At 36.6% G+C, this 12,672-nt stretch overlaps 1 protein-coding gene across 2 annotated transcripts in view; it reads right to left on the reverse strand.

Annotated features, from left to right (window-relative positions):
* CHCHD3 (coiled-coil-helix-coiled-coil-helix domain containing 3) overlaps positions 1 to 12,672 on the reverse strand; it is a 145,333-nt gene that overhangs the window by 51,756 nt on the left and 80,905 nt on the right. For both annotated transcript variants that reach the window (XM_065743804.1, XM_065743803.1), the window contains exon 5: positions 847 to 930. In XM_065743804.1, coding sequence (XP_065599876.1) covers positions 847 to 930 — 84 coding nt within the window. The remainder of the gene's footprint in view (positions 1 to 846; positions 931 to 12,672) is intronic.

Here is a 12,672-nt window from a genome sequence, read left to right on the forward strand (position 1 = left end):
AACAAGCATTCTTCTTCTCTCTATCCTGCTGGATGAATATACATCATGTTAACACTGTTTTCAAAACTAACAAAAAAAAAAACATCCAAATTAACAATAAATAGGCTCAGAAGGAGAAAGAAGAAAACATATTCAGGCTGAAGGTTACAACAAATCTGGGATCTAGAATGTGATGGCAATAACAATTAGTTTGAAAATAGCATCCTATAAAGTAGTACCTTATACATAAACAACAGCAATACATTAAAACACTTCCTATTAAATACATTCTAAGCTCTTCACACAATACCAAACTGTTCCATACAGTTTAGACTCAATTCTATCGCAAAAGACACACAGAAGGACGTTTTTAAACATGTCCTGAACAACCTGCAGTCACCATTAAACTGCAGGTGGGTTTGGTGGAACCAACAACTGCCCAATGGAAGTAACTGTGGACCACAGTGCAAGTAAAGAAATTCAGCAGGTATCTTCCCACTTTACATAGGATTTTCAGACTGCTTGGTGTTGCGGATTCACCTGCACTGGTTCTTTATCTGTACTGGTAGGAAGCTAATAATTCTGATTAGGAGAATTCCTCTACATGTAATTGCTATGACAGATAAAACCTCACTGAAATGTGAGAACTTAGCTAATAAACAAAAGAACATCCTCAACTTTAAAGCCTCCATCTTGTCAATATTAAGCCAGAAACAGTAGCAGTTAATACCAAAAAAATCCTCTCTAGCCACAGCTTTAATCTTTATCTCCTTAGAAAAGTCATCTTGTTTAACAATAAAACATAACCAGAAAGTCAGTAGCAGAAACAAACAGAAAACTCTTCATTAAGTGGGAAGAAAGGCTTACCCTTTCTTCCAGTCGAGCCAGCTGCTCTTTGTAGTAGGCATCATGCTTCTTTAGTTCTCTTTCTTTCTCTTCCAGCTGCCTGGCCTAAAAAAAGACAGAAAGATAAAACTGGATCAGGAAAGAGCATCACTCACAAAGCAAAACATCTACCATAAATTGTACCAGTAAGGAATATACAGTGATTGAAAACTGCAGTCTATTAGTTTTTGCCAAACAGCACATTAATAAGATGATGATTGCTGCACTGAAAACGGAAAGAGATTGTCTATTGTACTGTTCTTCCCTTGCCTCCTCAACAGCTGTGCCATGGTTTGTTCAAATGCAGTTGGACACGTCACAAAGGCAGAACCAAACGTTCCATGCTGAGACAAAATTTGCTATTAACTTTGCAGATCACTTCTCAACTTTAGAGAAATGTACTCAAGCTACCGAGTGGAGTATACTGAGAGTGCCATTATTTAATTTTTCTTTGCAAATTGTTACTAAGTGGATATTTTGACATGAAAATAGCTAAACTTGCATCCATATATTTGCAGGCTGCGGTGAAAATATATACACTTTTTGTAGTGCTTTTTGTCTACAATCCTAGTTGAGGAATGTGTTTAGCACGTACTTCATTTCAAACATGTGAATGTTTCAAAAGAATCAAAAGCTTATACATTTTCAAAAGCAGATCTAAAAAGCATATTTAAAACATTGATGTCTTATGTAATTGTTTTTCTTCTGGAAACTCCTAGTTCAGTTGAAGTATTCAGCTAAACTGAAACCCTTTAATTTATGGTCATTTGCACATGCAGGACCTTATAATAATGCAGAGTATTCGTGTTAAGATGTTTTCAGCACTACTAAGCAAATATATACTTATTTCTTTTCATCTGTAGTATGCTCCACCATGCACTATTATAGGGACTTATGAAGAATTAGAGAATACATTCTCATATGGCAACATGATTTAGTGCCTGATTTAGTGATTGGAATCCCTGCCTGCAGCAGGGGGTCAGAACTACATCATCTTTAAGGTCCTTTCCAACCTAAGGTACTCTGTGACTCTATGATTAAAAGTACACATATGCACATCATATATATATGTATGTATACCTCAACAATGAAAGCAAATTCAATCCAGGTAGATAATCTTTAAATGATAAAGCTTCTTTAGTAAACAGTAATTATCTATCAGTGGCCATTACCACAACTGTCTACTCAAAATTAGTCATCCTCCACTAACATTTTTGTTCAGGTGCAAATACAGAGTTAACTGCAAGCAGTTCCCCTTTCTAGCAGCATCATGAAAAATAAGAAATGTAAACTCTTCCTACCAGGAGTTTACAGGTCACACTCACAGAAGCACGTCAGAAAACTTCCTTATACCACACATTGTGTTGTACTTCTTGTATAGATACAGGGCTTAATTCTCTCCCTCAAGGTTTGTCTTTGAGGTTAGACAATGTATAAAACAAAAACTTCAAGGTTTTGGTTAGACTTCCCTTAAGTACTTACCTTTTTTTCTATCTCCTGAAGCATGCAAAAAAAATAACCAAAAAGTTCAAGTTAAATTGATTATATAATGGTGAAAAGAAGGAACGCGTAAAAACATATGCTTGTCAGGGACATCTGTAATCCAGAACAATGCTGAAAGCCACACACAAGATGTGTTGTTATGCAACTTCACCAAAAACATTCCTGCTCATACAGAAAGCACACAGCCAGGTTTAAACTCCATTTGGTTAAAACAAATCTTTCTCTTCCTCCATCACCCTACATTCAGTAAAAGATCACGGTGTGCATGCTGCAGCTTTGTTCACTGCCATCTAAATCAGCCTTTGTACGCTACAGAAAACTGATTACAGGCTTTTCCAAAGCTGATTAGACTAAATTTTCTACAACCTAACTACCATGCTTCGTGTTGATCATGATTTTGCTTTTCCCAGATAATCCCCGTATTAACTCTCAAACCTGCCTTTTGTCCTGGTCATAGGAAATCAAAATTCATTGCAGATTGTGCCTCCCTGAACCACCCCCTTCCCAGCATTTAATACTACACTTCAATGCATTATCATAGATTCCCATATGCAAGCATTTTATGCATAACCACCTCATGATCCCTCAAATATTTGCAAACTCATGCCTTTTGTTCAAGTGCAGTTAAACAGGCTGGTGACAAAGAAATGGTAAAATTAATGTTCCATTACTCTCACAAGAACTTAATAAAGCTTTACTTCTTAGAATTCAAATGTGTTTCACATGATTCTACCAATATCCTGAAACTAAGGACTAAAATCACTGGAAAGCCAATATGATATATTTTAAAAAGTGTAGGATTGGCATGATTTACTGCACTTGCCACCGTTCTGGCAACAACAGGTGAAGGGTACACACTGCAACGATGGAGGAAATGAAAAAGGCCCCATATCAGAAACCCATCCTCTCCTCCGGGTCCAGCTGATCTATCAGAATCAATTCTTTTCACATCACAGAAAAAAAACAATAGCAGGAGATTAACGGGCCCTTCCTCTCATTGATAAAGATGAGGAGTGAAAGAATGAGAGGCAATATTCACAACTGTTGCAGACCACTTTTATGAAGCAGACAAATCCTAGTAGGTTCAATCAAAAAATCCAGACATCTTGTACAGCAATGCTAAAGCCATCGACTACATTTTAACACGTCATCAAAGCGTAGCTGAAGGCTGCACCATGATACAGCTGCATTTCTAACCTGTAGAAACGCCTGTAGCATTTCTGCATAGTTTCTGCATCTTTCGTAAATGCAAAATTATGATTTACCTACGTTATCTACTATTTTTAACTGACTTCCCAATATTTTGCAGGTTATTCCTTACAGTGCTGAGGGATTTAAGACCCACTCATCTTAAAAGTTCTGGATCAAGAAAATCTCTCTGTTACCAATGTCCAGGAAAAAAGCGTGTTCTGAGAAAAAGACCAAAAAAACTTTTACAGAACAACATAGGTTGTCCATTTTTATTTTTTTTCTTCATAAAACAGAAATATATAGCACGGAGGACACGAAAGCTGAAGGAAAAGAATGAATAAAAAGCTTCCAGATCACAGTCTATTGCTCTGGATATCTTTATAATGGAAGAATCCAAATAGAAAGCATTAATATAAAAAATTACTTCAAAAACTCTAGTGTTGATTTTGATTAAATTACCATGAGACACTCTTGATAGTAAAGTATGCTTCAGCTCTCAAACCACAGACAAGCATGTTTAAGATGGATCATTTAAGATACTGCACCTGCAATTCATATGCTCGTTTTATCCTATTACATGGGTCAGCAGAAAGAAAGTAAGAGAATGATGAAAAATGGATTTGACAGAATTAGACTACCATTGACCATTCTTATTTAAACAAGAATTTGAGCATGTATAGGTAAAAACTAAAATTCTGTTTGAAAAACTGCTTTTGAGGCTCATATTTACTGAGGTGTAATTTTGTCTTATACAGATAGAGTTAATTCTAAAACAAGTCTGAACTGAAAAACCTTTCAGAAGATTTCCATGGGACCCTAGCCTTAACACAAATTCTTTCAATTTCTGTTGGGCTTGCTGACCAAAAACCATTAAAATAGAGAAACTGATTTGTTAAATGGCACTTGATCACTAAACGTATATACAAAAGACAGCACAACCAAGGGAATGCAAATGACACTTATTCAGGAGACATCCATTTGAATGAGAGTTTTTGCCCTGTTAAGTTTATTTGTTTACTTTCCTTTTTCCACAAGACAATTAGTGATCAAAACAGCTGGATTTTATTGCTCTAAAGACATGGGGTCAAGCAGCAGATTATATTCACAGTATTTTTTGCTTTGAATACATCCAAGCTTTTGTGTCACAGATAAAGTAGAAATATTGGTTTATAAGAACACTAAACAATACATTAAACCAAAGGTTTAGGTCCCTCTATAGTGAAAGTCATTGGAAGATTTGGCAGGCCTGTAAAAAAAACTCAGTATAAAAGTCTTCCATCTAGCTAACACCCCTGGTAATAGTACAATAATACAGACACAGCAAAATGAGATATGTATATATATATATATATATACATATACATATATATGTATATGTATATATGCATATATACACACACATTTACACAGAAGACTATGTAAATACTCCAAAAGAGGAAATTTCACTGAAGAAATAAAAACTTTAAGGTAATATTATATTTATGTGACTGCAGCAACATGATCCCAGTGAATAACAATTAGCCGTAACAAAATAATTAACAGTAGCCGTGTATTCAATTAGCTGAATGCTGCACTTTAGTTGTAAATGAGATATTGTAACAGGTTCATTGCTTCTTCATAAAGTAGCTCTAATAAACAAAGCAGTATCTTGGGTGTTATTTAGCAAAGAGCTCCAGAAGGTCACCTTTGAGAAGCAGCCCAGTTTGCCAAGGCAACCCAAAATTAGAAGTGAAAACCATCTCTCTATTATTAATGATTTTTCAGAATCACTAGAAAGTTGGACCAAGATTTAAAGGCCAACTTGAGTTTCATTTTCAGAAGTAGTATCTGGATCTGAAACAGCACTGGCATGAGATTGCAACACCGGATAAATGGATGCCTACAAAAAACTCCTGCACATCACCCTAGATGTGGATGCAGGGAAATTCTGTCTGCCCAGAGACTCAGAGACTGTGGGATCTCCCCTTGGGGATCTTCAAATCCACCTGGATGTGGGGCAGGGCACAGTCATGGTGACTCTGTTGGGTAGGGGGGGACCAGATGGATCTGAGGTGCCTCCAGCCTCAACCACTCTGTGGGTACAACACATACAGACTCATCTTGTAGAAAACAAATGACTAATAATTATCCTTAAATTCAAAGAACAAAGGAATCCAGGCAGCTGTATGCAGAAAGGTTGGAGATGTGTGAAATCTATTACTGCCGTTCTTTACAGAGTTGCAGTGGATAAAGTAATACCAGGTAGTTTAGGAGGCGAGGTTTATATGCAGATTTCAAAATTAGCTCTCGAAGTCCCCAGGTTACAGCTGCCCCTCAGTGAGGACTCCAAGCTCCAAATTCATTAACATCCATGGAGTTTACAGAAGTATGCCTCTGAGATCACTTCAGCTTGCATTTTTCTGTAAAAGAATAACGTGTTTCAAAATAAGAGTTCAATGCTGAATTTAGAAAGCATGGACAGCCATCAGAAAGGGATGGAGTGCTCTGCCTAGGCTTTTCCAAGATGCTTCGCGATAATTTTCTCACCACCACCTCAAAATGGCAAAGGGGCAAGTGGACAACAAAATGACTAGTCCACAGAAATGGTGAAGGAAGGGGCATGAGGACAACCAAAGGTCCAGGGCTCAAAAATGCTGGAGAAAAGGGCAAGAGAACAAGAATGGGACAAGACCTCAAATGTGGTGGAGGAAGGAACAAGAGGACAGTCAAAGGACCAGGGCTCAAAGATGGTGGAGGAAAGGCAAGAAAGCAACCAGGAGACAAGGCCTCAGATATGGTGGAGGAAGGAACAAGAGGACAGTCAAGGGACCAGGGCTCAAAGATGGTGGAAGAAAGGCAAGAGAGCAACCAGGAGACAAGGCCTCAAATATGGTAGAGGAAGGAGCAAGAAGACAATCAAGGGACAAGGGCTCAAAAATAGTGGAAGAAGGGGCAAGAGAATAACCAAGGGACCAGGGCTCAAAAATGGTAGCGGAAAGGACAAGAGGACAATCAGGGGACCAGGGCTCAAAAATGGTGGAGGAAAGGACAAGAGGATAATCAGGGGACCAGAGCTCAAAAATGGTGGAGGAAGAAGCAAAAAGACAACCTAGGAAGCAAGCTTCCTACATCATATTCAAGACTGCAAGTGGCATCAGCTCCAGGGGCTGAAAGAGTGCTCTGTCAGAGAGAGTTTACAAGACTACAGGGATTTGTCCAATAAAATCCTAACTACAGAAATGTGTCATGTTTTAGCCACAGAGTAGAAGGAAAGGTCACAGAAAATATCTACAGGCCTTAAGGAAAGCCTGTGTCATTTGAGAAAAAAGGTTAACAGACTAATAGGCAAAGAAAGCAGCAGTAAAGGGCTGGCCTTCAGTAGCTCCAGAAGAGGAGGATGTGACAGAACTGCTGACAGGGCAGGGTATGTGTGATATACCAGAACTGCAGGAGAGAAATGCCATTGCAAAAATCATCTTTTACATTTAAGTAGCTAAAGATGTTCTGTTTGTCTTACAATAGTGTTTTGCTGTGTGTTAAAACAGGGTGTGACTTCACAAGCTTGTTGACAGTAATGTCACTCATGTACAGACTGTGATGGTGACATGGCAAAAGGGGTATTTAGCTTTTGACGTCCACCAAGGTGGTTTGCATGGAAACACTTTCACAGCAGACTACACTCACCTACCATGAATAGTGTGATGCATTCACACTTGCATGTTGACAAACTCTAAGATGAAAAAAACTGGTTTCTCATATACATTATTATGGTCACCAAAACTCAGTTCTTCATTAACAGTGTGTGGCATCCCAATTTCAAGTTCCCAGTTTCCACCATTAACCCACAATGGATTACAAGACATTTGAATTTTAACCCTCAAACTCTTTCTACATATATAACCTATACATACGAACACATAATTGTGTTTCTGTGTATATATACACAGAAACACACACACCATGCTGAATGAGTACTAGAAGTAACTTACAGACACTATTAGGAAAATATGGTTTTCCCTTACCCCACAACATGATTTCTTTTGAAGATATCACTATTCATAAAATCAATCCTAACCAGAAAAAATGATCCAAACACACTACTTACAAAAAAGCTCTGCTAATTTCCACTTGTAAAGGTGGAAAATAGTTATGAATTAGAAACAGCAGCAACAATAATGCATCATAAAACATATTCTTTGACAACTGTAATTAAAACAAGCTTTTGTAATTACCAGTAAATGTGCTACAGTACATTTTCCAAAAATAATGAAGTCCTAGAAGAATGAATAGTAGAACAGATCACATTAAGAGTAGGCTAATGGAGAAAATTAAAAAATTGAATTTATGAACAAGTTAGGATCTATTTTATCCAGAACACATGACATTAAGCTTCATTCACTAAATTTAATTACAGAACAAAAGAGAAAAAAAAAAAAAAAAGAGACAAAACAGGACAAAAAAAACAAAAAACAAAAACAAAAAAACAACCAAACATAAAAAACCACACACAAAAAAAAAAACCCTGCACATTGCATTAAATAAAAAAAGCTTCAGATTCTAATTTCCTACGTAAGCCTTGGGAATATGTGCCTGAAATTCACTGGCAAGTTGTTATCCAGGAAGAAAGACATTCACGGACATTTTTGTCTCAGTGAAAAAAGCATCAATCTCCACTTCAGAGAGGCTGAACAAGGAGCATACAGGACAACTGGCGAATGAGGTGTATGACTTCAGGAGTGTAAGCACGCAGCTTAGGTACTCAACGGGACCAGAAGATAGCCTCAGTTGGAAGAGACCTCAGGAAGACACATAGTACAAGCTCCCTAACAAAGCAGGACCAATGAAGAGGCCAGACTGAGTTTCTTAGGGCTGCATCCAGTTGGGTTCAGAAAATCTCTAAGCATGGAGACTGCATAACTCAACCTATGCCATGTCTTCTTCCTTTGCAAGGTCTCTGTGTACAGATAAACTCATGGATGAGAAAAATCAATAGCAACGTACAGGGTTTGAGTTGGCATCACTTAAGAGACTCTAGATTCCTTCCAGCCTGAATTATTTTATGTTTCTGCCCCCAAAACAAGGGGCAGAGTGGTCATACAATTGTACCGAGCTACCACAAGAAGAATGCAAGTGCTACAGAAAAGCTGCAGTAATCATTAGGCTTTGCTCCTTGCTGGATGAACCGCCTGGATTATTCAGTGCAAAATAAGGATTTGAAGGTTTTAATTTCCTGAAGATTTTAATTCCTCGAAAAAGAAAATTAAAATACATAAAGGAGTATTATATTAATTAGCAGTTTACAGAAAAGCCTCATGTTTCCATCCAGTTAGGGTTCAAAGAAACAACAGACACTAACCAAATGTGTATTATATATATGCATGCCAATGGGAATAAAGGAAAAGCATGACTTCTTTCTGAAACTATATACATTCTTTTCATTTAACTAATGTATTCTTAAAGGATCAAACATATTAAAGATTATCTGTACTGCTGCCAGGTATTTGTACTAATTCAAGTAATGTGTACAACCTTTTCTGACAGCTTCTGATGTTTCAGTCATATGTCAAACATTTACAGTTTTCCAGTAATCTTAAAGAAGCAGCCATAGACTGTTCTGCATGTGCCAAACTGGGTTTCTCCATACAAAAACAGAGTAAGAGAATTATTAGGCTGTAAAATTCAGAAAGAACAACTGTCAGTAAACAGATTTAGAACCGTGTTCTACTGCCAGCTATGTTATCGTGTCAGTATTCTACTTATTCCTAACATTTGTGTCATTTTTTTCCTTAATTTTTACTGTTTAAAATTGATCTAATCATAACTTCATAGAAGCACTTGGAAATTCCCAGATGAAATAAAGAGCAGAAAGACAAAGAAGAGCTCTAAGGAAGCACTAGGAGCCAATATTTGATGTACTGTAAACTAATGAGTCATGTAACACAAAGGAAAGCACAAAGACCCAATCCTCTTCCAGAAGAGCTTCTCATGATGCATCACAGTCCAAAAACCACAAAATAAATAAGTAAGTAAGTAAATAAATAAAATTAAATTAAATATCTCAGCTACCTAATAACCACCTATTTGGACTAAAGATGATTTTGTAGCTTTTTATGCTGCCTACCAAGAAACAATTTAATTGTTCCAGGAAAGCAACATCTTTTGTTAATATTTTCATACTACAATATTAAATTTTTAAACCATAATTTAATTATTCGCTTGGTAAACTGAAGATTCAGTAGACTGAAGCTCAACAGTGAAGTAATCAGTGTAGGTACTGCACTAGATCTCACTGAAGCCCCCTTCAAAGTCAGTCTCATCTAAAATTTCTCTGAAAACTTGCTCTATCTTCTATAATATGGTTTTATTTTTCAGAGATCTAGCAGAATCGGTGACCAACCACTCACTCCCCAGAATAATTTTCCATCCGCAAATATCCTAATTCTTGTATCAAATAATCAAAACTATACCTAAATTGATGTAATCTCCTTCAAACAGAGGTTACACAGTTGGAACTGACTGCCTGATCTGTTATCCCAGTAGCCACTTTCCACTAAAGCAAACAATGCTGATGCCAAAGAAGGTAAATGCCATTTTGAATACATAATAAGGAATAAAAGAATAAAATTTATTTTATTCTCAGCTATTCAAGTTATTGATTTCTGGTTAAGACACAAAAGTGAATCACTTGTAGCTGCATCAGGTGTTTCTCAATACAAACAGGCCTTCAGTTTTAAACATTCAAGAAAATGCGACTGAAGAATATCTTTGTGATAATGGAAATAATCTTTTGGAAATTAAATCTTGTTAAATTGAACCCTTCTTTTTAGTAATAAGCAAACAATCAAAACACGCTGTCTCTCAAATAATTAAGCCATCCTGTTTACCATTATCTTGAAACAGATTTTCCTGATCAGTCTGATAAAAAAGCCCTGCAAACTGTAGATAATTTAAGATAGAAGTTGAAACTCAGCAACAAGCTGATCTTTCAAATGGCGCACATGAATTAATTAATCTACAACTGTGAAACCTTTTGGTGCTTACCATCAGCACTGCTGAGGAAATATAAGTTTGGTAAGTTTTGTGAAAGCTACAGCTTTCAGGAAAGATTATTTTCCGTCTAGACAAAGAAAAACTGACACGGTGAAGAAAATATTTATATTTACTTGGTATTCCATACATATCAGGGCTATACAACAAAGTTAACCCATGGACAACTTTCTAGCACTTCAAAAACCTCAATGTGAGGAACATATGGAATTAAACATAATTTTTTCCATCATCTCTCTGAAGTACTTACCTAGGCTTGAAAATCCTGTGTCATAATAAAAGCTACTGTATCTGTTTAAAATGTTAAACAGAAATGAACATTTAGCAAAGCTAGCAAGCAAAGTCTTGGGAAGTAAAGGGGAGAATGCAGGAAGCACATATACAGCATGAATTCTTTCAAGTAGCATATTACAATCCTGATCTTTCAGAATTTTCCTTAAAGTTAAAGCAAATTATTCTGAAATAAGCCCACAAGAGAATTATTGCCTTGAGCAGAGTACTGCTAGAACAAGGGAGGATTGATTTATATATTGATTATTGGTGAGCATCTTCCTTTTGTAAAATCCTATAACATGTCATTGAATTTCTGTGTCCAACTTCCATTCACTGCACTTTTATTTCTCCACTCATTTGATTTTGAAGTCTCTAGGGAAGAGCCTGGAACTCACTATACATCTGTGCAATGTTTAACATAATTATACTTCAAGCTCTACTGGCAGCATTGTTCTATCAGAAATGAACAATATACTAAGCACAGAAAAATTACAAAAATATTTTAAAAATTTGATTTACAAAGGCAGATTGAACACAAGACAGTAAGGAAGACAAAGATTTGATTTTTGTAAAGAACATGCTGGACAAATGTAACAAAATAATTTAATTTTTCTTTTTATTTAAAATCCAGCTAAGTTCAGTTGGTGCACGTCTAAGTATGTTAGTAATTCGGAACTGAGCAACTGAAAAACTAACAGATATCAATTACTAACTGGAGACAGAAAATACATGTTAAAAATGGCCTGATGCTAACATTTGTATTCCTTATCTTATTTTGACTTCCTTGTCATGTCAATTTGTTGACAGAACATTTAGAGAGAGAAACACAAAAGGGCAGAGAATGGCTGTTTCAGAAACATGGTGCTACCCTTTAATTCTTTCTGGCAATAAGAATCTGTTAAACAGCTGATGAATGTGTTATTCAAGATATTCAGCAATATCTTGGACGAAAAAAAAAAGAAAGAAAAGCAAACAATCATAAGATCCAATGAAATTCTCAAAGGCTCAGTGAAAATTACTGGATTGAAATGGCCAAAAAGACCAAACCAGAGCAGCTTGTGTGGTCACTGTCCCATGTTTCAGGCAGTCTGCAATTCCAATCATCTAGAAAAAGGGAAACACTGAGGCAACTGAAACTCAAGACTTAATCTTAATTCACCTCGTGTTATTAGAGATCAGGGAAGTCCATGTAGAACAAAAGCAAAGCTGTATATGTGACAATGAGCAGGCAGCCTGAAGAAAGGCAGGATCCAATGAGGACGAATGTAAAACAAGCCAGCTTGGAAGCAAAAGCCTGGACCAATGACATGAAGCATTTTAATGTGATTGTAAAGCCCAAGAGAAAGACTTTATATTCCTGCAGGCAAGCCAATAAAAACTTGTCCAATGCATAACAATAGAGGAGTAAGGACAGAGAGAGATTTATGAACAAGGAAAGAGAAGACAGCACCATGCTGTGATCACAATACTCAGTGTAGACTAAAAGCAGATCTTCCCCAAGCTCTGGTCACTACACTCAAAAGCTTCAGAAAATAAGAAGCTGCAGATGCCCAATGATCAAAGCCACTAGCAGTGCTTTATGTGCACAGAAGGGTAAAAGATAAAGGTATACGTTCAGAGAAGGTAAGCTGGGCTCTCTTATTTACTCCTTCTCATCATACAAGACTGAAGAGATTCTCAGTGAACAGTGAAATTGAAAAGCAACAAATTTGAAACCAATTAAATGCATAATTAACCCGCAGAACTCATTGCCACAAGTTATCAGTGAAGTCAATCACTTAGCAAAATCCCCAAAAAAGTTGAGATGTTTGTATT

Source organism: Cyrtonyx montezumae, unplaced genomic scaffold (genome assembly GCF_038088225.1).
Source record: "Cyrtonyx montezumae isolate F1298 unplaced genomic scaffold, pur_monq_1.0 scaffold_3, whole genome shotgun sequence".
In the NCBI taxonomy this organism is placed as follows: Eukaryota; Metazoa; Chordata; class Aves; order Galliformes; family Odontophoridae; genus Cyrtonyx; species Cyrtonyx montezumae.